Source organism: Crinia signifera, chromosome 8, assembly GCF_055691185.1.
Source record: "Crinia signifera chromosome 8, ASM5569118v1, whole genome shotgun sequence".
Taxonomy (NCBI): Eukaryota; Metazoa; Chordata; class Amphibia; order Anura; family Myobatrachidae; genus Crinia; species Crinia signifera.
This window is the reverse complement of record NC_139224.1, coordinates 49,118,498-49,145,196: the sequence shown is the minus strand read 5'-3', so window position 1 is coordinate 49,145,196 and position 26,699 is coordinate 49,118,498. Positions and strand designations below refer to the sequence as shown.

The following is a 26,699-nucleotide window of genomic DNA, read 5'->3' as shown; positions in this document are numbered from 1 at the left end:
GTCGCGTCGCACCCGATTTTTTAGTGCATTCAATGCCCGCGATGGCCGCCGTGCTAGGTAAAGAGTACCGAATCTTCCTACCTTTCGGATAGCACAACATGTGCCAGCAGAGCCTGAAGGGGACACGATATACACCCTCCAAGCTCCGGACAAAGCTGCAGGATCCAGGTGATTCAGCACCAGCAGCTGGGAGACGAGTGCCACACACTACGTGTCAATACTTCAGGTATCAAACAATTAATGTCTGGCCAGACATAAAAAGAACTGCCTTGTGTTAACCCTTTACTGTTGGAACTAATAACCCCATTAACCTCTGCATCAACAAAAACTGCACTGCTTTCACAAATCATGTGTCTGTGGATCATAAACTAACACTGCCTGACTAAAGGCCCCCATACACTAGGGCGACTAGGCCCCCATACACTAGGGCACGGGACCGCGCATCGGATCAGATCAGATGTCATACCCTACGCAATTTGGCCAATTTCACCCGATTTCTCTGCCCAATCCTCCAGAATCGGGTGAAATCGGGGCCAAATTGCATAGTGTATGGGGGCCTTAACACTGCATGAGTGCATTTTCATCTTTGCCATTAGTGGATATAATCGGGCTTAACATAGGTACCGTTTTTCCATAAAATTGGCGACAAAAAGGTTAACCATTACGGCCAATTATGATATTGAATATATTTTCCCTGCACAGAAACTCACCCAAATCTAACTCTCTCTGCACAAGTTACATCTGCCCCAACTGCAGTGCACATGGTTTTGTCCATCTGAGAAGGAATTTGCCTTTGCGAGTGAACTAGAATAAGGGCCTAAAGCCCCATACATACTAGACTGCTAGGGGCACTGTGTATGTATATATTAACTATGTCGACGATGCCACTAGTCAAACAATATGGAGTGTACGCATTGAAACTAAATCTAGAAAGCCATATTCAGTGGCGTCACTGGGACCCACTGAACATGCGGGTCATACGCTATATGGCCAATCTTAACATGTATGTTCAGCAGACCAGGGGAAGTGTTGTTAACGATGCGCAGGACCATGCATCGTAAATTATATTCAGTGTACACACAATACTGAAAAATAAAAAAGATCTTGCTCCACCTATCCTCCCTGAGATGATCCAGCTGTCCAAACCGCACACTGCCTCTTCGAGATGGGTGAGGGATCTGTTACTGTGCCAATAATGTAAGTGTGGTGTGAATCCCATGTTAGCAGTCAGACCCCTTGAAGTATAGTGCCGAGCCACCGTGCCCGCAGCGAGCCCGCATGGGGCTTAGTTGCGCTCACCATGCTGTCTGGGTCCGGCCAGTCGTCGGGCTAATGACTGTCGGACCCCTGTACCACACCCATTAAAATCCATTTAACATTTTGTAAGCATCGGGTCCCGCTTCTCATGGAGAAGTGGGCACCCTTTTCCCCCTAATGTATTATCCCCCCTGCAGCTGATAAGGAAAGAGGTTATTATTATTATTATAATTTTATTTATAAGGCGCCACAAGTGTTTCGCAGCGCCGTACAAAGGAACAACTGACGGTGCCCCCGTCAGTGCTGCACAATTTTTTTTTAAACCTCTCCCCGGCCGCCTGTCTGTGCATGCGCAAGGTCTCTCTATTATCATTATCGTGAAATATCATGCACAGCTCAGAGCCAGCAGCAGGGCTAGCATTGTCCGTGCAGTGGGAATAGACCGCTGCTAGCCCTGGGCTGGCGAAGCAGCTTGGGGATTGAAGGGGACAGTCGCGCCAAACGTTAATCAGCGGGCTGTCCCTAGCACACTTTAAGTACGCTGGTAATCCATTCAAAAAGTTATCCTCCCAGGTAACTAGTATTAAGTGCAGCATATGCCCCATTCTCCCAATTCACCATATCCGCTCAAAATCTCTTAAAAATCTTCAGTGGTGGTTTTTATTTTAGGGAGCGCTCCCCACTGGGCGAGTTTTTAGGGGGAGCACTCCCTAAAAAAAAACACCACGCTGTCTCCTGGGGCCGGGCAGCGCAGCTGAGCAATATGTCAAGCCCTGCTCCCGGCAACACGCCTCTGCCCCCGGCGTGTCAGTAGCCGGCATCAGGGGGCAGAGTGAGGAGGAAGCGATAAACCGTGGCAATCCAGAGAATTTTCCAGGCTTGCCAGTCTAGGCACTGAAGCATAGCCCAGAAAATTCTCGGGATTACCACTGAAGGGTTAATAGCACTTGGTATCTGTTCCCATTCACTGCTACCTTCCTCCATCTGCATCCACTCTGTGTTCTGCACACAGACAGCAATAAAGTGTAAAAAAAAAAAAAAAAAAGAAATACATTAAAAAAAGCATGTCATGTCCCCCACTCCTATACATTGCGTTCACCCGGGACGGCTCTTGTGAATAACGATCCCTTTGCCTTCAGCATTTGATGGGAGACCCATGAATAGTAGACGCATCCTTTGCAATGGTGAGTTCTAAGAACTCAGAACATTTGCTCACCCACACCAGAGGAAAAAATAAAGTTACCTGCACAATAGTTCATTAGGAGAATTTTCTGCCAATTTCACCAGTACTTGGAGGACGTGCTCTCGGACAATATCCCTCTTGTAAGTCACAACAGTAGAAGACAGGAGCAAAATTATTTTTTGCAATAAAGGATGCAAGTTTTGTTCATCATTGTCCGCCTCTCCATGTTTTATCGTACTAGACCCTTGCTCAGCCTCTGGAATGAGAGGCAACGGGATCCCTCCCCCAGAGGTATTCTTCAGCAAGGTCTCTACAACGTCTAGACTGTAAAACACGAGGTGATAAAGGATTCTAAGTGATGCCAGAGCAGGTTCTGCAAGACTTGAGACTGTATCCTCAATACTAGAGCTCAAACTCCTGTCAGTGGAGGAGGAAGAAATAGACTTATCAGAAAGAGTCACGCCTGATTTCTCCAGAGACTGAAGGGACTGGCAATAGGCAGCAATATGACACTCCACTAGAGGAAGTATAAGAACCGCTCCTGCAAGGCGAGACATTTTGTTGAGATGAAGGTATACGCTTTGGCTTTGTGATTCTTTCTTCAGTATGATCTCTTCCCCCAATGCAAGTGAATTCAGTCCAGTGATGGCCAATTTCTGAGAATCTCTCAGGGCAAAGCAGCGACTGGGAGACAAGGTAGTGGATGAACCCGAGGTGCTTAGAAAAAATAAAAAACACAAAAACATTAGATTGAGAAGATAAAATAATGAAATATCACAATACAATAATATACACTTCTGTTTGGAGATTAGGGACATCACACTAATCATCTTTAAACTGCTCCCTGGTAGAACGTATTATTGTCATGGAATTCATGCCTCGATATTACAGATCACTTCATAGAGAAAACTTGATCTGTTTACAACTGAAGTTTGTGTCGAACGAGGAGTAATGTATTCCCTTCATATAAAACCATGAAATAAAAAGCTAATATTAGAGTCCAAAAGCCTGTATAAAAAGCTATTGTGATAGTAAGCTTCCATGTTTGTTATTGGAATCTATTGTGGAAATAAAGTGATTTCCTAATAAGGAGCGGGAAACCATTTCTACTGTAACAAGTATTTTAATATAGATTCAATATGGTCTTGCCCAGAAACTTGCAGTAATTTATATTTTATGGACTCATACTTCATTTTCGATATGGCTTTTTTGAGAATTTGGCCATAAGTGGAGTCTTTCGTCTTCACTTCACCTGGTTATAAGTCGATTACTGCAGCTTGACCAGTACATCTGTCAAACTGTAACACAGGTGTCCTAAGGTAAGCCCAGGGAGAACAGAAACCTCCCATGGAGCAGAAGGGCAGATTGTGTGGTATATTTTTGTGGCATCCAGGAGTACACGACAAGTAGTTGAAAATGGGTAGCTTTTTGAATAGCCTTCTCTTTGCTGAAACAAAGTATACTGTGACGTATACAGATTGACCTACAATGTTGGACCTGTTACTGGGTGAACAACTGTGAAGAAACCTTAACATTACTAATTTATATAAATCCCAATTGTGCATCATGGGGACAGGTTGTCTCCAACAGTCCATGTTCCAATACACAATCACAGAAGTAGATACTTGCGGATTTAAAAAACAAAACATTATAATCCTATCATTAAATCTTATAAAAGCAAACATGCGGCATACGAGGATTACCAAGGTCATATGGCTATATGCTACTGGAATGAAAATGCCATATTTTAGTAGCGTTCATTTTAGCACCTGCCATCTTTGAAAACCCATGCAGTTCCTGCCCCCTGCCTGGGGTGTCTGTCTGCTGTGGGGTTTCTACCACAGCAGAGAGTTTTTCTGGATTATTTCCTCACAAAAGTTTTAAAGGTCTACTCTGTTTTTAGAATATACAGGGTTAACATACTGTATGTAGGGCAGTATCGGGGTGAAATGACTAGCATTACTGACTCACAGCACTGATGCCATGGGTTTGATTCCCACCAGATCCCAACTGTGTGGAGTTTGTATGGTCTCCCCATGCTTGTGAGGATTTCCTTTGTGTGCTCCTGTTTCCAACCAAAAATACACTGGTAGGTTACTAAGCCTAGTGTGCATGTGTGTATACATGTGTTTAGGGCAGACTGAATGGACCACATGGTTCTTTTCTGCAGTCAAATTCTATGTTTTTAGGTTTATATTTCCCACAATTGATGGTTAACAATGAAATCTGCTCACTTGCTTGAGTGGGCTCTGTGTACAGGTGACCCTGGGAGAACATCCAAGTTGCAGCTGAGAAGGTGGCACAGGCCGGGGAGACCTAGCGGGTCCGACTGCTGCATCAAAGTATTTAATAGAACCGAACCTGGAAGAGGTAATGGAAAAGAGAATAAAAGTGAAAGTGACCAATCCATACACCAGCACATTCCCTTCTGGCAGATTACTTTAGTACAGATCGAGCAGTTCTGGAACAAATTTTTTTTTTTTTTAAATAATACTTTATCCAATTTCTTTTTAGAATTTTGTTCCCAATTTATAGGTGCATAATGCAGATAAATACAAGTACTGAATCTAGGTAAATTTAAACAAATAGAAGAATAAGACCAGCACAGATTTGGCATTGATGTGCCATTTTTGCATGCGATTTATCGCATGTAAAGAATCCCAGCGAGTTGCAGCTGTGGCGGGGGGCATGAGAATTTAAAAAAAAGAAATCCTGTCAAAAGACTGGACGGCTGCCGATTTCTCTCTCAGCCGAAAAGCAGCCCCATCGCTCACTAGCTGCCACTTGGACCTCAGCACCTGCCACCCACCCTGCCAACTGGACCTGCAGAGAGGTGTGTGCCAGCGGTGCTGCACCGCTGGCACAAACCAGAGGAATCGGACCCAATACATCACGGGTGCCAGTGATGAGTCCGATCCGATAAATCCTATGTTCAATCAGTTGGGTCCGAGCCTATGTGCATTGGGTCGGATGGGATGTCAAACAGATACGATTTGGTCTCATTTATCGGCCCGATCAGTCGGAATCTGGTCAAATCGGACCAATTCGCAGTGGGGGCATTTACAGACCTAAATAGATTACAGAAGATACACAACACCCAAGTAGCCGTACAGACTGCAGGCTTTAAGAGTACAGAAACAGTTTTTGGTAGCAGAGCTCAATCATCCATTATTATACACAAATATTCCTTTTTATGTCCTTTGCTGTGATGTCCATTACGTACCGTGACTGTTCAACCTTTGCTTATACCACGAACTGGAAAAGATCTTTGCCGGCTTAGAAGTGGTATCTGCTTCTTCATGTTCTGCTAAATATTTAGGTAAAATTAAAATGCAATACATGAATGTGTATCATGAGTGCAATTATTATTTGTTTCCATTAACAACAACAGGAACATACAGTTGTGCTCATAAGTTTACATACCCTAGCAGAATTTGTGATTTTCTGCCCATTTGTCAGAGAATATGAATGATAACTCACAAGCTTTTCTTTCACTCATGGTTAGTGGTTGGCTGAAGCCATTTATTGTCAAACAACTGTGTTTACTCTTTTTAAATCATAATGACAACAAAAACTATCCAAATTACCCTGATCAAAAGTTTACATACCCCAGTTCTTAATACAGTGTATTGCCCCCTTTAACATCAATGACAGCTGGAAGTCTTTTGTGGTAGTTGTGGATGAGGCTCTTTATTTTCTCGGTAAAGCTGCCCATTCTTCTTGGCAAAAAGCCTCCAGTTCCTGTAAATTCTCGGGCTGTCTTGCATGAACTGCACGTTTTAGATCTCCCCAGAGTGGCTCAATGATATTGAGGTCAGGAAACTGAGATGGTCACTCCAGAACCTTCACTTTCTTCTGCTGTAGCCAATGACAGGTCGACTTGGCCTTGAGTTTTGGATCATTGTCATGTTGGAACGTCCAAGTACGTCCCATGCACAGCTTCCGGGCTGATGAGTGCAAATTTTCCTTCAGTATTTTCTGGTAACATGCTGCATTCATCTTGTTATCAATTTTGAACAAGTTTCCACTTTCCAGTGCCTTTGTAGCTCACACATCCCCAAAACATCAGTAATCCACCTCCGTGTTTCACAGTAGGGATGGTTGACTCCTCTCCAAATGTAGTTTATGGTTGTGGCCAAAAAAGTTAAAATTTGGTCTCAACACTCCAAATGACTTTGTTGCAGAAGTTTTGAGGTTTGTCTCTGTGCTGGTTGGAGTATTGTAAGCAGGATGCTTTGTGGCATTTGTGTAGTAATGGCTTTCTTCTGGGGACTTGACCATACAGCCATTTTCTTCAAATGCCTCCTTATTGTGCATCTTGAAACAACCACACCACTTTTTTTTCAGAGAGTCCTGTATTTCAGCTGAAGTTATTTCTCTTTGCATCCCCAACAATTTTCCTGGTAGTTGTCGCTGAATTATTTGTTGGACAACCTGACCGGGATTTGATTTCCACAGAATCCTTCATTTCCCTTTTCTTAATTAGAGTTTAAACACTGCTGATTGGCATTGTCAAATTGCTTGGATATCTTTTTATATCCCTTTCCTGGTTTATACAGTTCAATTACCTTTTCCCGCAGATCCTTTGACAATTTTTTTGCTTTCCCTATGACTCCGAATCCAGACATGTCAGTGCAGCACTGAATGAAAGATGCATGGGTCTTTCAGGAGTCCAAAAACTCATTGACCTTTTATAGACACACACTGATTACAAGCAAACAGATCACAGGTGAGAATGGTTGCCATTAGTAGCCATTCAAATCTGTTTGTGTCAACTTGTGTGCATGTTATCAGGCCGAAATCGACAGGGTATGTAACCTTTTGATCAGGGTCATTTGGGTAGTTTTGGTTCTAATTATGATTTAAAAAGACAGTTTTTTGACAATAAATGGCTTCACCCAACCACTAAACATGAGTGAAAGAAAGTTTGTGAGTTATCATTCATATTCTCTGACAAATGGTCAGAAAATCACAAATTCTGCTAGGGTATGTAAACTTATGAGCACAACTGTATATAGAAACTGTGAATAGCAACATTTTATTAGACTGATTGATCTGACATCCATATAACTAGCTTTAAAGGGCCCCATACATCAGCAATTAATTGTGACAATTTTCAGATATGGAGATGATTGCCACAATTAATTTTAGATGTGTGGGCTCCCCCTTTTGGCAATCCCAATCAAAATCGCCAATCGATTGCTTAATCAGGTTTTTAAACATGCTTAATAATCTGGTATTATCTGCGGATCTTTTTTATATGTGTGGGCATTCCCAATTCGTTGTCTTCATGTATTTACATTAAGAACAGCTGAAATGACAATCGATTGGGGCAATTTCCAGATATGAAGATGCAATTTCCAGATATGAAGATGCAATAAATCTGCCGATCACTGAAATAAATCTGTAATGTGTGGGCAAAGTCGGATAGATCTGAAAATCCATTTATCTGGCCAAAATATCCCAATATCTGAAAATCCATAAATTGTGATTGCTGATGTATGGGGCCCATTACTGTCCACAATACAAATCATGCCACTTGGGACAATATCTAATGGGCCCCATACATCAGCAATCACAATTTATGGATTTTCAGATATTGGGATATTTTGGCCAGATAAATGGATTTTCAGATCTATCCGACTTTGCCCACACATTACAGATTTATTTCAGTGATCGGCAGATTTATTGCATCTTCATATCTGGAAATTGCATCTTCATATCTGGAAATTGCCCCAATCGATTGTCATTTCAGCTGTTCTTAATGTAAATACATGAAGACAACGAATTGGGAATGCCCACACATATAAAAAAGATCCGCAGATAATACCAGATTATTAAGCATGTTTAAAAACCTGATTAAGCAATCGATTGGCGATTTTGATTGGGATTGCCAAAAGGGGGAGCCCACACATCTAAAATTAATTGTGGCAATCATCTCCATATCTGAAAATTGTCACAATTAATTGCTGATGTATGGGGCCCTTAATGGGCCCCATACATCAGCAATCACAATTTATGGATTTTCAGATATAGGGATATTTTGGCCAGATAAATGGATTTTCAGATCTATCCGACTTTGCCCACACATTACAGATTTTTTCAGTGATCGGCAGATTTTTCCATCTAAATATTGCATCTTCATATCTGGAAATTGCCCCAATCGATTGTCATTTCAGCTGTTCATAATGTAAATAGATGAAGAAGACGAATTGGGAATGCCCACACATCTAAAAAAGATCTGCAGATAATACCAGATTATTAAACATGTTTAAAAACCTGATTAAGCAATCGATTGGCGATTGTGATTGGGATTGCCAAAAGGGGGAGCCCACACATCTAAAATTAATTGTGGCAATCATCTCCATATCTGAAAATTGTCACAATTAATTGCTGATGTATGGGGCCCTTAAGTCTCTGAGGAACAGCTCTATACTACCATGGATGCCAGCACATTTATATTTAGGAATGAAATACCACCTTACATGGGAAACATACGGATGACCAGCAGTCAGTATACCAATATTGGCATAATGATGGAGGGAATCTCGACTGGTGTCAGGCATGTATACTTACCACCCCCACCAGTCCTAACCCTCGCTTCTAGCAGCCTAACCTTCCCTCCTGCGCACCTGACCCTAACCTCCCCGCTAGTGTATAACCCTATTCCTGCCAAATAAACCTAACCTCCCCCTTCTAAGGGCCTATTACACATCTATAAAAAAAAAAGAAAGAAAAAAAAAAAAAAGTAATCCTACAGTAATCTGTAAACAATTCCCTCCACCAATCAACAGAAGCACATCAAACAGGACTACAAAGAGAACAATCACACATCAACATTAAAAGGAAGAGGAAATAAATTGACACTCAAACAGCCATAATGTGCCAAGTTTGATCCAACATACAGATGGGTCATTGTACATCCTTGCTGGCGGGTCGCCAGAACGTACGCGCTGGCGACCCGCCAGCAGCCTCGCCAGCGAGGAGACTGAGACGCGCGTGCGTCTCACGCGCACGCGCGTCTCAGTCTCCGTCGCTAGCGTGGCGGAAACCCTGTCCGTCTCCGCCTCAGGGAGACGGACGGGGTTAGGGGGGGGTTAGGGGGGATGCGGGCAGGCGGCGGGGACCCCGGGTTACCGCCGGCAAGCCGGCGGGGACCCGGGGAAACGTTTGGAAGCGCCGTCGGAAGGGGGCGCGCGCGCGCCCCCTTCTCACGATCGCCATGGCGCTGGCGGGGGATGGCGGCTGGCGACGCCAGCGCCATCCCCAGCAAAGATGGACCGTGACCCATCTGTATACAAGGACCTGATGCTCTATTCTCCTCTCCAAAATTTACAGAGATCATGGATTGTCTTTGCCTTAAAAATCCCCTACCATAGACATTCTATAAACATTCTATCCCCTAGGCCGTAAGACACAATTTCATTGCAATCGCATTGCCAGGAGGGACTAGGGATGCTGGGTGGCCTTGGAATCTAAACAACTAAATAATTTGTTGTTATACATATTTATGTTTCCAACCAGTTAACCCATGGCAACATGTGATCTTACAGTGCTGTGCTGTAAAAGGTGATGGTACTGTGAAATGATGCATCTTACCTGATTTAATAACTGGAAGATGTGTGGGCTGTTGAGACACAGGTACATGTGGTTTGAGACCAGTATTTGCTCTAAAAGACTCCTTTGTGGGAAAGCAGAATTTCCCGGGTTGTGGTGAAGAACACAAATCAAGCTTTACTGCCCCAGATGGGCTTTTCTTGGGGCTGGATTGTAAAAAAAATAAAAGACAGTTCACAAAAAGCTAGAATGAGAAACACAAACACGAACATCTACCTGATTCACTAACTAGGTTCTGGTCCCACTTTACTTTTGTGCTACATAATTAAATAACTTGCATTAATACCATGAAAATTTTTTTTTTTTTATTTACACCAAAACTTGTACTTTTTTAAAAGGTATGTTTGCAGACTCTGGCCTAACACGAAACAAAAAAAAAATCCAATTTGCCACAGAGAAGTCATTTTAACTTGGAGATTGTTAATTATACCCCTTTCACACTCGCAGAGCCGGGTCATACCTGGGAATGTGTTCCCGGATGCTTCCCAGGACTCTACCCGGGAATGAACCCTTTCACACTGCACTCAGACCTGGGATCGACCCGGGACAGCCCCATTCACACTGGTCCCGGGAAATCCCTGCAAATACATATGCATGTCATTAGAAATGGACTCCAGGACTCTGAATGATGACATCAGCATTTGGGAGCCCAAGAAAGCTCCAATCAGCAGCTTTTTTTTTTTTTTAAAGTCCCGTATACCCAATACCGGGTACGGGATCATTCACACTGACCGCATCCTGGGTCGATTCTGGAATTTACCCAGGTCAGGACCTGGGTAGAAATCCTGGGATGTTCATCCTGGGATATTCTTTCAAGACCCTTTCACACTGAGCTAAATCCCGGGTTGATGCGCGTTCTTGTACAAAAACCTGGGATATTTTTGCAAGTGTGAAAGGGGCATTAAAGAACAGAGCTAGCATGACCCATATAGTATGGGAAAGCACAGCATACACAAAAGTGCTTCTCAGCCATTTGTTTTAGATACAGCAAGTATGTTTTTATCACTGCACTGATCTAATGCAATCTATTTTTACCCACTTTATCACTCAAATGAAATCTGATTTCAACAGGGGGAAGCACTCACCTCTATCATGCTTGAGTAGATGTCATTTAGAATGGTTTCCTTCCCCCAGCTCCTCTACCTGGTCCAGATGTTGCCCTATTTACTGTCTGACTAAGATATCCTGACAAATAATAAGAGTGCTCACAAAATTTAGATGGAATGGAAAAGGCCCCTGTATTTCCTAATTAAAGTTACAACAACCTCTACCGTTACGAGGCACTAACCTGCTTAACTACAGGAATATGCCATGGCCTCTAATTTAAGATACGTGCTGGCCTGGATAGGTGGAGTTGATAATTTTGTCATTCAAACATATGATCAAGTTTTTCTTCCCGATATTTTATTAGTCGCGTATTTACACTCGCCTCAGTCTTCAATATTACAGGAGATTAGGGCTTACCCCCTGCTATTGACACCCTACATGGCATGGCACACATAAAAAAATCTGGTCTACTACACACACGCTTGATATTCTCCCCTCTACTTCACAATAATGATTTTCAGGGCGGCAATGCTGATGGGATATTTCGCATTTGGCACCTCCGTGGTCTTTGCCTGGTACAGCAGTTTCTAGACGATGAACTTAACTCAGTACTCACTCACTCTAGGCTGCAAAACCTATTTCATGGCAAACCCATCCCTCTGTCTGCATATTTTTAAATGCAAAGTTTTATATGTAATACACTTAATGCCCAGATCATTCTTAGAAAAGACAGACCATTTTCTACATCACTTCTTTAGGATTGTGTGAGAAGAAAACAAGACCTCACTGTTGGCTCGGCAGGACTATTGAAATAGCAGGATTCTTCTCAGGGCATAACTACTCAAAATGTAATTAGTCTGTCAGTCAAACGCAACAAACACTTAATATCTACCTCCTTTGCAGAAATGCAATACAAAATTCTACATAGAGCATACAAATCTCAGATTAGGGGTGTAGTAACAGGAATCTCCACAAATTCCAATTTTTATGCTGACGTAACATAGCTTGGCTGGGCAATTGCGGCCCTCCAGATGTTGAGGAACTACACATCCCAGGATGCTTTGCATTAGTTTTGCTATGTGGCCATGCTGAAACTGATGCAAGGCATGCTGGGATGTGTAGTTCCTCAACATCTGGAGGGCCGCAATTGCCCAGCCCTGGCCTAAGATTATATTGCTAACACACTAAATATCTCCTTCCCAATTTCGGTATTGTGTGCACTTTGGAATCACTCTCCTACTTCCCCCACACCCAAACCCCCTGTTGGTACTCGCCTTCTCTTAGCAAGAATTGCTGCAGCAGCAAAGAAAACCATACTAGATCAGTGGTTCTCAACCTCGGTCCTCAGGACCCCACACAGTGCACGTTTTCCAGGTCTCCTCACAGAATCACAGGTGAAATAATTAGCTCCAGCTGTGGATCTTTTAAAATGTGCCAGTGAATAATAAGTGCACCTGCGGGTGACCTGGAAAACGTGCACTGTTGGGGGGTCCTGAGGACCGAGGCTGAGAACTACTGCTCTAGATGGATCTTACTCACACATATGACCCCCAGATTGAAATATATGTTCCACATGGACTGGGTGGAGTACACCTTGGATGTGGAATCTCACGCACTCAAATTCTTTGAAATATAGCTGCCCTATATTATAGGTTTTTCCATGGGAACCCGGGTGACCGGACATAAAAGTAAGAATGGCTAATTCCAATGAATATCAGGCTGAGAGAGAATACTTTGATGTGCTGCTTAATAAAAGTGCAGAAGTAATAGCATACAGTACCTAACTTGTGGCGCCACAGTTCTTCGTTCACAGCTCTGCAGTTTTGACTTCAATTCATTCATCTCTGCGTCTTTAAACTGCAGTTCTGACTGCAAGGACTGAATCTGAAATGAGAAGATGTATTGTTTGAAAATAAAATACATTTCATATGTAATTACTGGTAAATCCAGCCACTGGGTAGGGCCACCTTGTAAAATGTACAGCTGGCTCTGCAGAATATCCATGAAACCCCATGCAAATTAGACTATCAGTCCTGATAGAATTACTTTGCTCCATTACTTTTAGTAAAGTCAGCCATCGGTACTTTACGAAAAGGGAACTACGAGTACCAGACACCAGTCACCCAGACTATGTAGAAGTGGTCAAAATCCTTGCACCTAAAGGCCCCCATACATCGAGGCGATTTGGTCCGATTTCGGCCTATTGCGACCAATCGGCCCATTAAATCGGACCAAATCGCCTCTCCCTGACATGCAGTCTGGTTCGATGCGCGGTCCCGTGCGCATCGGACCCGACTAGGTGGTCGGACCGGCAGGCCGTCCGACCACCCGTTCTGGGGCGGGCGGGAAGCAGGGACGCATGCGCATGTGTCCCTGCCGCCGGGAAGGTCCCTGCGGCTCGCACTCCGTCGGGTGTCCGTACACTGCTGCGAGACATCGCAGGCAGTGTATGGGCACCTTTAGAGCCCATACACTTTAGAGTCCTTTAATGTTCCCGCCAGTTAGTGGGTAAGCCACTTAGGGGAAAGTTAGGCTGTGGGAGGGAACGGTCCGGGTTAGGCTGGGTTAGTGTTAAAATACTTACCAGTCTCCATTGGCAATCCACTGTTGGACTTGTGACTGTTTTGATCCCGACTGCAGGGATTTCGTACCCAAAGCAGCTAGGTTACCAAGACCTCTGAGGCCAGTCAAGAATGGAAGATAGCTCCAACCATTCTACAGAAACTGACACAAGTAGACACAACAGGTACAACCACTGGGCTGCCAGCTTATTGGTGATCTGTCAAGAAATCACAGAATGGCCTCTATGCTAATAGTGTAAAACAAACAAACAAATCAACATCCCAAAATAGTACATGGAGAGGACTGTTCCACAAGCTCCAGGATGATAATCATTAGGCTTAAGGGACTAAGGGCAAATCACGCCAAGGCGTGTGAGCAGCGCTAAATAAGATGACACACACCAAGTTACAAATGTAATAATATTTTACTTAATAATATTAAAATAAAAAAAAAACAACGTATATTGGGGTACAATACAACAATACAAAATTACACAGTAAAAACAATATAGGTACCATAGAAAACAGTTCCTCACATCACAAGCTGGGATAAATATGACTGTGATGAGTCCAGTTGGACGGGGGAAATGTATCACGTGATAATACGGAAGTGGGGAAGAAAAAAGGAAAAAAATATTTTAGGATTACAGGTAAGTGCACGTTACCATTTGGTGGATGATCTGTGTAGTAACCACGGGTGGTAGTTGGAATCCTCACCCGGGTGGATGATGATTGGTGGAGAGTGCTGTCGATTGGCTTCCGCTAATGATGTAACCCCCTGTAGATTAATTGATCTTCTTATTCGGGGGGGGGGGGGGGGTGGATTACCCCAACAATTTCCCAATAAGCGGTGTCCGCCAAAGGGTCGACAGGAATAACTCGGAGAGATGGTGGAGCAATGTCCTCCTGTTGGAGATGGCAAGCTGGAATTATGCCGCTGGATGTCTTCCAGGAGAGACTGTAGCCACCAAACACAATTGAGGGACTGCGGTGATAAGCAGGGTTTTTCAAATGGATAAATCCGTGGATCAACGTGTACCAGTGGAGGGGTCAATCAAAGTACAGTATCCCACACTTGGAGTGAAGAACTGGGGGTCTGCCTGACGCGTTTCACTGCCAACTGCAGCTTTATCAAAGATATCTGGCAGTGACTGGGGTATGGGTATAAATACCCCTTTGATGAGCCCATAGATTACAGGTGTGTGCATCAGACATAAGAACAATCACATAAGGTAAACATAATATTCACTAAAACAAGTACTTGTTTTAGTGAATATTATGTTTACCTTATGTGATTGTTCTTATGTCTGATGCACACACCTGTAATCTATGGGCTCATCAAAGGGGTATTTATACCCATACCCCAGTCACTGCCAGATACCTTTGATAAAGCTGCAGTTGGCAGTGAAACGCGTCAGGCAGACCCCCAGTTCTTCACTCCAAGTGTGGGATACTGTACTTTGATTGACCCCTCCACTGGTACACGTTGATCCACGGATTTATCCATTTGAAAAACCCTGCTTATCACCGCAGTCCCTCAATTGTGTTTGGTGGCTACAGTCTCTCCTGGAAGACATCCAGCGGCATAATTCCAGCTTGCCATCTCCAACAGGAGGACATTGCTCCACCATCTCTCCGAGTTATTCCTGTCGACCCTTTGGCGGACACCGCTTATTGGGAAATTGTTGGGGTAATCCACCCCCCCCCCCCCCCCGAATAAGAAGATCAATTAATCTACAGGGGGTTACATCATTAGCGGAAGCCAATCGACAGCACTCTCCACCAATCATCATCCACCCGGGTGAGGATTCCAACTACCACCCGTGGTTACTACACAGATCATCCACCAAATGGTAACGTGCACTTACCTGTAATCCTAAAATATTTTTTTCCTTTTTTCTTCCCCACTTCCGTATTATCACGTGATACATTTCCCCCGTCCAACTGGACTCATCACAGTCATATTTATCCCAGCTTGTGATGTGAGGAACTGTTTTCTATTGTACCTATATTGTTTTTACTGTGTAATTTTGTATTGTTGTATTGTACCCCAATATACGTTTTTTTTTTTAATTTTAATATTATTAAGTAAAATATTATTACATTTGTAACTTGGTGTGTGTCATCTTATTTAGCGCTGCTCACACGCCTTGGCGTGATTTGCTCTTGTGTTTTCTGGTGGTGGGGACTGACTATCCCCCCTTGAGCAGCAGCTTACACCCTGAAAAGCACCTCTAGTTAAGCGCCTGTTATTTTCCCTTGGCCTTTGGTCTTGGGAATTTTCTTAAGGGACTAAGGGGCAGATTTATTAAGCCTGGAGAAGAGATAAACTGGAGATAAAGCAGAGAAAAGGTAAAAGGAGATAAAGCACAGCCAATCATCTCCCAACTGTCTTTTTCAAACACAGCTGATTGGCTCCATTTACCTTTTCTCCGCTTTATCTCCAGTTTATCTCTTCTCCAAGCTTAATAAATCTTCCCCTCAATAACATGTGGCACCTGCTGCATTTGTAATACTGTAATACTGGCTGCTAGGCTAGAGTAATCAAGGGATGTGTACACTGAAAAGTATGGTTCAGTCATGATTTAGGAAGACAGTTATGTCAGCTTCTAAAAAAACCTCATCAGCTTGTTCAGGAAAAGGAATAGGTCCTGGAAAGTAGTTAGAAAAGACTGTCAACTGTCAGTAAAAAGAGTTCTACAGTATTAGGTCCATGGGAAACATTTGTATTGATCAGCACAATACAATTAATTCTTGCCTTGTCAGATTACGAAAAGATGGCTACTAATTTTGGAGCATAATAAATAAGGCTGAGCGTACTTTTCTGTGGCAACAGTTATAAATGTGACACTATGAGCATTAGAGCACACTTGCTAGAATTCTACTAAACCTTTGCCTCATCTTTCCTCAGCAGCTATCTAGGTCTGACACCTAACTTATAACGTTCCACTTTCCTCAGCAGCTATCTGGGTCAGACACCTACAGGTCAGACCTAGGTAAGTGGCACTTATGTGTCAGATGTGTAATAGGCATTACGGATTGATATATAGTATGTAATGGGTATCATGTGTGACCTTATGCGTCACTGGAATTACAGCATGTGGCTTTATGTGCAATGGACATTACTGTGTGTGGTATAATGTTAGGCCCTTTTCGCCACGCAAGAGCCCCGCCTACTACAAATTGGGGGGGGGGCCCACGAAGCATTCCCTTGCTCCGGGCACCGTGGCACCTAGCTACACAGCTGCGTATCACATGCGTTTTGAACTGTATTCGATGCAATCTGGTACAAAAGGCACAGAGCATATTGCATCAATGGCCTGATTCACTTGCAAAAGCAAATTCTTCCTTTAATTGACAAAACCATATGCACTGCAGGTGGGGCAGATGTAACATGTGCAGAAAGTTAGATTTGGGTGTTATTTTGTTTCTGTGCAGGGTAAATACTGACTGCTGTATTTTTACACTGCAATATAGATATCAGTTTGAAGTACAAACCCCACCCAAATCTAACTCTCTCTGCACATGTTACATCTGCCCCCCCCCCCCCCCCTGCAGTGCACATGTGTTTTTTTCCATTAGAGAAAGAATTTGCTTTTGCAAGTGAACCAGAATCATGCCCCGCCAGTGGGCACCTTAAGGTATATTTTGGGAAGATCTGGGCTAAGGTATGGTTATGGAAACAAGGTCACAAGTAAACCAATAAGATAGACTGACGACCACTATGTGTCTTCCCCACCACTGCCGTGTTTTACGTAAACATCCATTCACAGGGTAGCGTGTGCGGGGCTGGAATCATTTGATTGTTGAGGACTATTGAATAATTTCTACCCTGCTCACAAATCTACTGTAAGTCAGTCTGGGCTGACTTAGACTTGCGGCGCCCATATACCTCCCAACATGACCCTCTAAAGGACGGATGGAATGCTCTGTACCTGGACTTCCCTGGTAATGTATGATTGCGATCACCTGTGGTGACACCTTTCTTATCAATTGCCCCTAGGTGAGGGCAATCATACCTTACCAGGGAAGTCCAGGAAAAGAGCATTCCATCCCTCCTGGAGAGGGTATGTTGGGAGGTATGCGTCCAGTCCAAGAACTGTCCGGGTAGCTGACATACTGTAACATCAGCCGCTCACCCCCCGGCAGGCAGTTGCCCGCCTGCATTCGCATGGGGACAACCAGTGTTTTCCTGGGTGCACCCAGCATTGTCGTGCGTATGCCCAGGAAATGCAGGGCGATCGCCTGCGAACACCCCTGTCTGTCTCCATACCACCCCTCTCTGTGTGAGCACCATGACAACTATGCAAGTCGCTGAAGGTGCCCGCACAGCAGCTCTGCAAATGCACACGCGCAGTAAGAAAACATCGGTCACCCAAGAGACTATGCCAGGGCCCGAGTCAGTTAGAATGACTGCCTTTCTTTGTAGAGCTTCTCTATAATGACATATTTAACCCCTTCATGACAGAGCCAGTTTGTGCCTTCATGACAGAGCCCTTTTTTTCAAATCTGACATGTCTCACTTAAGTGGGGATAACTTTTTTTTGCTTTTACTTATCCCAGTGATTTTGAGATTGTTTTCTCGTGACACATTGTACTTCAAGTTAGTGGTAAATTTTGGTCGATACAGTCTGTGTTTTTTTGTGAAAAATACCAAAATATCGTGAAAAAATGGAAAATTTAGCAATATGCAAAATGTCACATTTTCTGCTTGTGAGACAAATAATCATACCACTCAAAATAGTTAATAACTAACAAAGACCATATGTCTACTTTATGTTGCAATCATTATTTCAACCTCCTTTTCATTTTTTTGGACACTAGGAGGCTTCAGATATGACTAGCAAATTCTCAAATTTTCAAGAAAATTTCAAACACTGATTTTTTTAGGGACCAGTTCAGTTCTGATGTGACTTTGAGGGACTTGTATGTGAGACACCCCCATAAATGATGCCATTTCAAAAACTGCACCCCTCACAGTATTCAAAACAGCATTTTGGAAGTTTGTTAACCCTTTAGGTGTTTCACAGGAATTAAAACAAAGTGTAGGTGAAATTTCAAAATTTCTTTTTTTTTGCAGAGTTTCAATTTTAATACATTTTTCTAACGAATACAGTAGATTTTACTAGAGAAATGTGACTAAAAATTGATTCCCCCAATTCTTTTGTTTTCAAAAATATCCTACAGTATATGTGGCCCTAGTGTGCACGTTGACCAAACCACAGGCTTCATAATAGAAGGAGCACCTACTTGATTTTGGAGCCTCCTTTTTATGAGATTTTTTTTTAGGCACCATGTAGGTTTCTAGGCACCATAAGTGCTAAAAGTTAGGAACCTCCCCCACAAGTCACCCCATTTTGCAATCTACACCCCTCAGGGAATTCATCTAGGGGTATAGTGTACATTTCAAACCCCCAGGGGTTTCACCAATTTTGGTACAACTGGGATGTGAAAATGGAAAATTACATTTTTTTACACAAACATGCAGTTCTGGCTCAAAATTTTTCATTTTCACAAGGAATGAAGGAGACAAAGCACCCCAAAATCTGTGCCCTAATTTCTCCCGAGTACGGCAATGCCTCACATGTGACCAAAAAATACCAGTTGGGCGCATGGCAGGACTCAGAAGGGAAGGAGTGATTTTTGGATTTTGCAGCACAGATTTTGGCGGAATAAATGGTGGGTGCTATGTTGCACCAATACAGTGGAACCCCCCCACAAGTCACCCCATTTTGCAAAGTACACCCCTCAGGGAATTCATCTAGGGGTATAGTGTACATTTCAAACCCCCAGGGGTTTCACCAATTTTGATACAACTGGGCAGTGAAAATGAAAAATTACATTTTTTTACACAAAAATGCAGTTCTGGCTCAAAATTTTTCATTTTCACAAGGAATGAAGGAGACAAAGCACCCCAAAATCTGTGCCCCAATTTCTCCCGAGTACGGCAATGCCTCACATGTGACCAAAAAATACCAGTTGGGCGCATGGCAGGACTCAGAAGGGAAGGAGTGATTTTTGGATTTGGCAGCACAGATTTTGGTGGAATGAATGGTGGGTGCCATGTTGCATTAGCAAGACTCCCAAAGCACCAATACAGTGGAACCCCCCCACAAGTCACCCCATTTTGCAAAGTACACCCCTCAGGGAATTCATCTAGGGGTATAGTGTACATTTCAAACCCCCAGGGGTTTCACCAATTTTGATACAACTGGGCAGTGAAAATGAAAAATTACATTTTTTTACACAAAAATGCAGTTCTGGCTCAAAATTTTTCATTTTCACAAGGAATGAAGGAGACAAAGCACCCCAAAATCTGTGCCCCAATTTCTCCCGAGTACGGCAATGCCTCACATGTGACCAAAAAATACCAGTTGGGCGCATGGCAGGACTCAGAAGGGAAGGAGTGATTTTTGGATTTGGCAGCACAGATTTTGGTGGAATGAATAGTGGGTGCCATGTTGCATTAGCAAGACTCCCAAAGCACCAATACAGTGGAACCCCCCCACAAGTCACCCCATTTTGCAAAGTACACCCCTCAGGGAATTCATCTAGGGGTATAGTGTACATTTCAAACCCCCAGGGGTTTCACCAATTTTGATACAACTGGGCAGTGAAAATGAAAAATTACATTTTTTTACACAAAAATGCAGTTCTGGCTCAAAATTTTTCATTTTCACAAGGAATGAAGGAGACAAAGCACCCCAAAATCTGTGCCCCAATTTCTCCCGAGTACGGCAATGCCTCACATGTGACCAAAAAATACCAGTTGGGCGCATGGCAGGACTCAGAAGGGAAGGAGTGATTTTTGTATTTGGCAGCACAGATTTTGGTGGAATGAATGGTGGGTGCCATGTTGCATTAGCAAGACTCCCAAAGCACCAATACAGTGGAACCCCCCCACAAGTCACCCCATTTTGCAAAGTACACCCCTCAGGGAATTCATCTAGGGGTATAGTGTACATTTCAAACCCCCAGGGGTTTCACCAATTTTGATACAACTGGGCAGTGAAAATGAAAAATTACATTTTTTTACACAAAAATGCAGTTCTGGCTCAAAATTTTTCATTTTCACAAGGAATGAAGGAGACAAAGCACCCCAAAATCTGTGCCCCAATTTCTCCCGAGTACGGCAATGCCTCACATGTGACCAAAAAATACCAGTTGGGCGCATGGCAGGACTCAGAAGGGAAGGAGTGATTTTTGGATTTGGCAGCACAGATTTTGGTGGAATGAATGGTGGGTGCCATGTTGCATTAGCAAGACTCCCAAAGCACCAATACAGTGGAACCCCCCCACAAGTGACCCCATTTTGCAAACTACACTCCTCAGGGAATTCATCTAGGGGTATAGTGTACATTTCAAACCCCCAGGGGTTTCACCAATTTTGGTACAACTGGGCTGTGAAAATGAAAAATTACATTTTTTTACACAAAAATGTACTTCTGGCTCAAAATTTTTCATTTTCACAAGGAATGAAGGAGACAAAGCACCCCAAAATCTGTGCCCCCATTTCTCCAGAGTACGGCAATGCCTCACATGTGACCAAAAAATACCAGTTGGGTGCATGGCAGGACTCAGAAGGGAAGGAGTGATTTTTGGATTTTGGAGCACAGATTTTGGTGGAATGAATGGTGGGTGCTATGTTGCATTACCAATACAGTGGAACCCCCCCACAAGTGACCCCATTTTGCAAACTACACTCCTCAGGGAATTCATCTAGGGGTATAGTGTACATTTCAAACCCCCAGGGGTTTCACCAATTTTGGTACAACTGGGCTGTGAAAATGAAAAATTACATTTTTTTACACAAAAATGCAGTTCTGGCTCAAAATTTTTCATTTTCACAAGGAATGAAGGAGACAAAGCACCCCAAAATCTGTGCCCCCATTTCTTCAGAGTACGGCAATGCCTCACATGTGACCAAAAAATACCAGTTGGGTGCATGGCAGGACTCAGAAGGGAAGGAGTGATTTTTGGATTTTGGAGCACAGAGTCTGGTGGAATGAATGGTGGGTGCTATGTGGCATTAGCAAGACCCCCGAAGCACGGTGAAATGATGAACCTAATAATCCATAGATGTGTGGTATATTTTGAAACACTCCTTTATACATAGGCCGGGTTTGTCGGGGCAAGTTTCACAGTGGAAAATAGTTTCCTTTCTTATTCCCTTTTTATAGCAAACTTTGCACCTTTTTTGTGTCCTGCCCTTTCTTGCAGTGGAGGGGATTTCGTTGGGAAAATGCTGCCCTGGTACAATACGGGGGCCAGTACTAGAAGTACTGGGGCCCTCTGCCTGCTGGTTCCCAAATATTAGGCCCTTTATGACTTCCTCTTGAAAGTGCATAAATGTCCCCCTCTGGCCGGTAGAACGGAATAGCACGTAAGCGTTATACAGTGCCATCTGGATGATATACACGGCCAGCTTCTTGTACCAGATATTTGTTTTCCGCAGGGCACTGTACGGCTTCAGTACCTGATCTGAAAGATCCACTCCGCCCATGTACTTATTGTAATCTAGGATACAATTTGGTTTTGAGGTGTGGGTACTGGTACCTCGTACAGGGATGGAGGTGGTACTGTCTCCATGAATTGTTGTCAGTATAAGGACATCCCTCTTGTCCTTATATTTGACCAACAACATATTTTCGGTGCATATTCCCCTGCTTTCACCCCTTCTCATTACTTGGGCAATGTGCGTTTTTGGGAGGCCTCTTTGGTTCTTACGCACAGTACCGCAAGCTGCTGTACCTCTTGAACCAAGGGCCTTAAACAGGGGGATGCTGGTGTAAAAGTTATCCACATAGAGGTGATAACCCTTATCCAGGAAGGGGTGCATTAAATCCCAGACAATTTTTCCACTAACACCTACGAGGGAGGGGGGGGCATTCTGGCGGTTCAATTCTTGAATCCTTCCCTTCATATACCCTAAACTTGTGGGTGTACCCTGTGGTGCTTTCACACAGCTTATACATTTTTATGCCATACCTTGCCCTCTTACTGGGAAGGTACTGGCGGAATTTAACCCTTCCTTTAAAATGTATAAGGAACTCGTCGATGCTAATACATTTATCAGGGATGTATAGCTCTGCAAATTTGGCACTGAAATGATCAATGACCGGCCTGACTTTGAATAGCCTGTCAAAGGTGGGATCATCTCTGGGTGGGCACTGTGCATTATCGGTGTAATGTATAAATTTATGGATTGCCTCAAAACGAGTCCGAGTCATGGCCATACGGTAAAATGGGGTGCTGTACAGAACATCTGTACTCCAATATTGCCTAATTTGTGGCTTTTTTACTATGCCCATATGAAACACCAGACCCCAAAACGTCATCATCTCTACTGCATCTACAGGGGTCCACCTAGCAAATGATGACGTGGGGTTTTGAGCAATAAACTGCTGGGCATATAAATTAGTTTGGTCCACCATTAAATTTATAAAATCATCAGAGAAAAATAATTTGAAAAAGTCAATTTCTCTGAGACCTGTGGAATCAAATTGGATTCCTGGCATGGCCAAAAACTCAGGAACCTGGGGCTCAAAATTGTCTGGTGGTGGGGTCCATACGAGATCAATTATTGGGGGGGGGGGTCTCAGCTGCTCTACGGGGGCGTCTTTGAGGGGGTCCCTCATCACCAGAGGAGGAAGAGGAGCTTAAGACGAATCCTTCAAATTCCCCGCTTGCCTCACTGGCTGTGTCAGAATCAGAAGCAAGCATGGCATATGCCTCCTCCACTGAATACATTCTTCTGGATGACTGGGATGACATTTAGGATGACATTTGGGATGACATTTTTATTTTTGTGTTACTGGTAGTGAAATGTTTCAACACGTGTATAGTGTAGGGGGGGGGTACAAACTTTATTTCAACCCGGGGGGTATGTAGTGTGTAGTGTGTATGTAGTGTAGGGGTTAAAAAAAATAAAAAATTGAAGGGGTTAAAAAAACAAAAAAAAAGGTCCTGCGCCAAAAATTGAGCACAGATGTCGGTCAGTAACGTCCGTCACTGAACAGCGCTCAAAGGCAACAGGAATTTGATCAAAAAAAAAAAAAAAAAATAGATCAACCCTGTGCCGAAAAAGCTGATCAGTGATGTACGTCACTGATCAGCGCACAGTGGCCACAGGACACCCACAAAATCACAATGTGTGTAAAAAAAAAATTAAAAAAAGACCACACAGCACCCACAAAAAAAAAAAAAAAAGGTGATCAGTGATGCGACACTGATTACCAGTGAGGGGCAGCAGGTGCACAACCTTTGGTGCAACTGGCAGCAACTGACAGGTATATATAAAAAAAAAAAACCTCTGCGCCCCCAAAAAGTTGCTGATCACCTCAGATATAGTGATCAGCACAAAAGGCGGGGGTAGCAGACACAAAATATACACTCTCTATCACTCTCTGTCACTATCTCTCTCTATCTCTCACTATCTATCACTATCTATCACTATCTATCACTATCTATCACTATCTATCACTATCTATCACACTGCAGCAGCAGCAGCAGCACTGACAGTTATATGTATAAAAAAAAACCTGCACCCCCAAAAAGGGGGGGTAGCAGACACAAAATATACACTCTCTATCACTCTCTGTCACTATCTCTCTCTATCTCTCTATCTCTCACTATCTATCACTATGACACTGCAGCAGCAGCACTGACAGTTATATATATAAAAAAAAACCTGCACCCCCAAAAAGGGGGGGTAGCAGACACAAATCTCTCTATCTCTCACTATCTATCACTATCTATAACTATCTCTCACTATCTATCACTATGACACTGCAGCAGCAGCAGTGACAGTTATTTATATATAAAAAACCCCTGCACCCCCAAAAAGGGGGGGTAGCAGACACAAAATATAGCTCTCTCTGTCACTATCTCTCTATCTCTCTCTCTCTATCTCTCTATCACACTGCAGCAGCAGCAGGAAGTCTCAGGAAGTCAGATCCAGGAAGCGTCCAGCACGCTACAAGCAGTGATCAAGTGATCAGGTAAGGTATTTGCAAGGATCAGGTAAGTATTAGCAAGGATCAGGTCAGTATCACGGCAGATAGGCACGGTGACCGCTCTGCACGCTACTCCAGACCGGAATGGCGTCTGCAGCGCAGTCACCGTTAGTTTAAATGTCGCGCCTTGGCTGTGATTGGTCCGTGGGTCCCACGGACCAATCACAGCCTTGGGGGCAGGTGGGGTGAGGGTGGGGTGAGGTGTCATCGTCACCGATGACCCCCTCATGCCCCCTGACGCCCGGCGGTGATTGACACCTGTGTTACCAAGCGTCTGATTCGCTGGTAACACAGGAAAACGCTGTGAATGGCTGTTCACACTGAACAGCCAATCACAGCGATCGCCGACGGGGGGGCGGCATCGCAGCCCCCCCTGGGCATGCAGGGACATGTCTGCTGTCAGGGACAGCAGACATCGTCCCTCTGTCACTGCGTCTCGAGACGCAGTGACAGTTTAAAGTCATGACGTATATATACGTCATGTGTCGGGAAGTACTTCCCGGCCATGACGTATATATACGTCAAATGTCGTGAAGGGGTTAAGAGATTCCAATGAATGGCCTGCCTGTTTAAAGTAAAAAAAACAGTGAAAAACCCCATGTCGACCTTTTCACTGTCGACCTAGATATTGTCGAACTAATGACCTGTCGAACCAACGACCTGTCGAAGTAATGACCTTTCAACCTACAACCATGTCGACCCTTTCCCATGTCGACCTAGACCAATGTCAACCATTTCCCCATGCTGACCTAATGGTGTCGACCTAATGACTGTCGACCATCATGCTGTAGACCAAATGATCCCAACCCTGTAGAATGTATAGATAAACCATACCCTAATATAAAAAGAACATTTCAAAGGAAACGGTAAAATTCAGATAAAGCAATACAAAATAAAAAGATTGTATATATAATTAATAACCAATGAAGCAGTTAATATACATAATGATATCTCCGTTACATAAAAAATTTTTTTTACGGATCTTTGCTTTAAAATATCACTAATAATTATTTATAGGGTGGATGAAATAAATATAGGCAAACAATAAATATAGAAAAGTATAAATAGCCTATACCATGAACATTAATTCAGTATCAGCGGGATTATTTATACAAAACCAACAACAATTGTTTAGACAAAATTATATACTGTATACTAGACATAAAACGAAGGGAGGAGAAAAGGAAGATAGAAGCTCCCTGAAAAGGAATTCTTATGGCATTATCTATTAATGAAAGGTGTGATCTCATAACCTTCGTTTAACCCTACGGGTGACAAAGTGTTGAGGGTCAGAATCCAGTAGGTTTCGCGTCTTAACACAGCGCGATCCCGATCACCACCCCTTTTATTTGCAGGCACCACTTCTATTCCTCTGCAGGATTACAGTTATGTATGTTCTTAAAGTGCCTAGGCACACTATGGTTAGTGATACCATGTTTTATATGTCTAACATGTTCCAATATGCAGGTTTTAAGACAGCGCTTCGTTTTTCCTACATATTTAAAGCCGCAGGGACAAATTAACAAATAAACAACAAAGGCAGAATTACAATTAACACATTGTCCAATTTTAAAAGAAATACCATCAGGTCCGTCAAAAGAAGGACCTTTTTGAATGAACGGACATATTTTTACACCTGCCCCAAGGAAAGCAACCCTTCAAGTTAAGGAAAGATGAGGAGATTGTTGGTTCATTTTGACCAACAGGTTCTAATTAGCTTTTTGAGACCCATGAGCTGATTGTCTTGGCTCTTGTATATACACAATTTAGGGGCGCCTAATTAGTGATATTTTAAAGCAAAGATCCGTAAAAAGGTTTTTTTAAGTAACGGAGATATCATTATGTATATTATATATACAATATTTATATTTTGTATTGCTTTATCTGAATTTTACGGTTTCCTTTAAAATTTTCTTCTTTTATATTAGGGTATGGTTTATATATACATTCTACATACACATATATATATATATATATATATATATATATACATACACACACACACACACATTATAGTGT

At 43.1% G+C, this 26,699-nt stretch overlaps 1 protein-coding gene across 3 annotated transcripts in view; it reads right to left on the bottom strand.

The window, feature by feature from the left end:
- Positions 1 to 26,699, bottom strand: part of ATRIP (ATR interacting protein) — a 131,676-nt gene that overhangs the window by 12,643 nt on the left and 92,334 nt on the right. For 2 of the 3 annotated variants that reach the window (XM_083156321.1, XM_083156323.1), the window contains exons 5-9: positions 12,885 to 12,988; positions 10,040 to 10,203; positions 5,664 to 5,747; positions 4,675 to 4,801; positions 2,501 to 3,157 (exon numbers count right to left, since the gene is read on the bottom strand). In XM_083156321.1, the coding sequence (XP_083012447.1) occupies positions 2,501 to 3,157; positions 4,675 to 4,801; positions 5,664 to 5,747; positions 10,040 to 10,203; positions 12,885 to 12,988 (1,136 nt within the window). The remainder of the gene's footprint in view (positions 1 to 2,500; positions 3,158 to 4,674; positions 4,802 to 5,663; positions 5,748 to 10,039; positions 10,204 to 12,884; positions 12,989 to 26,699) is intronic. The other variant, XM_083156322.1, reaches the window with a different exon arrangement.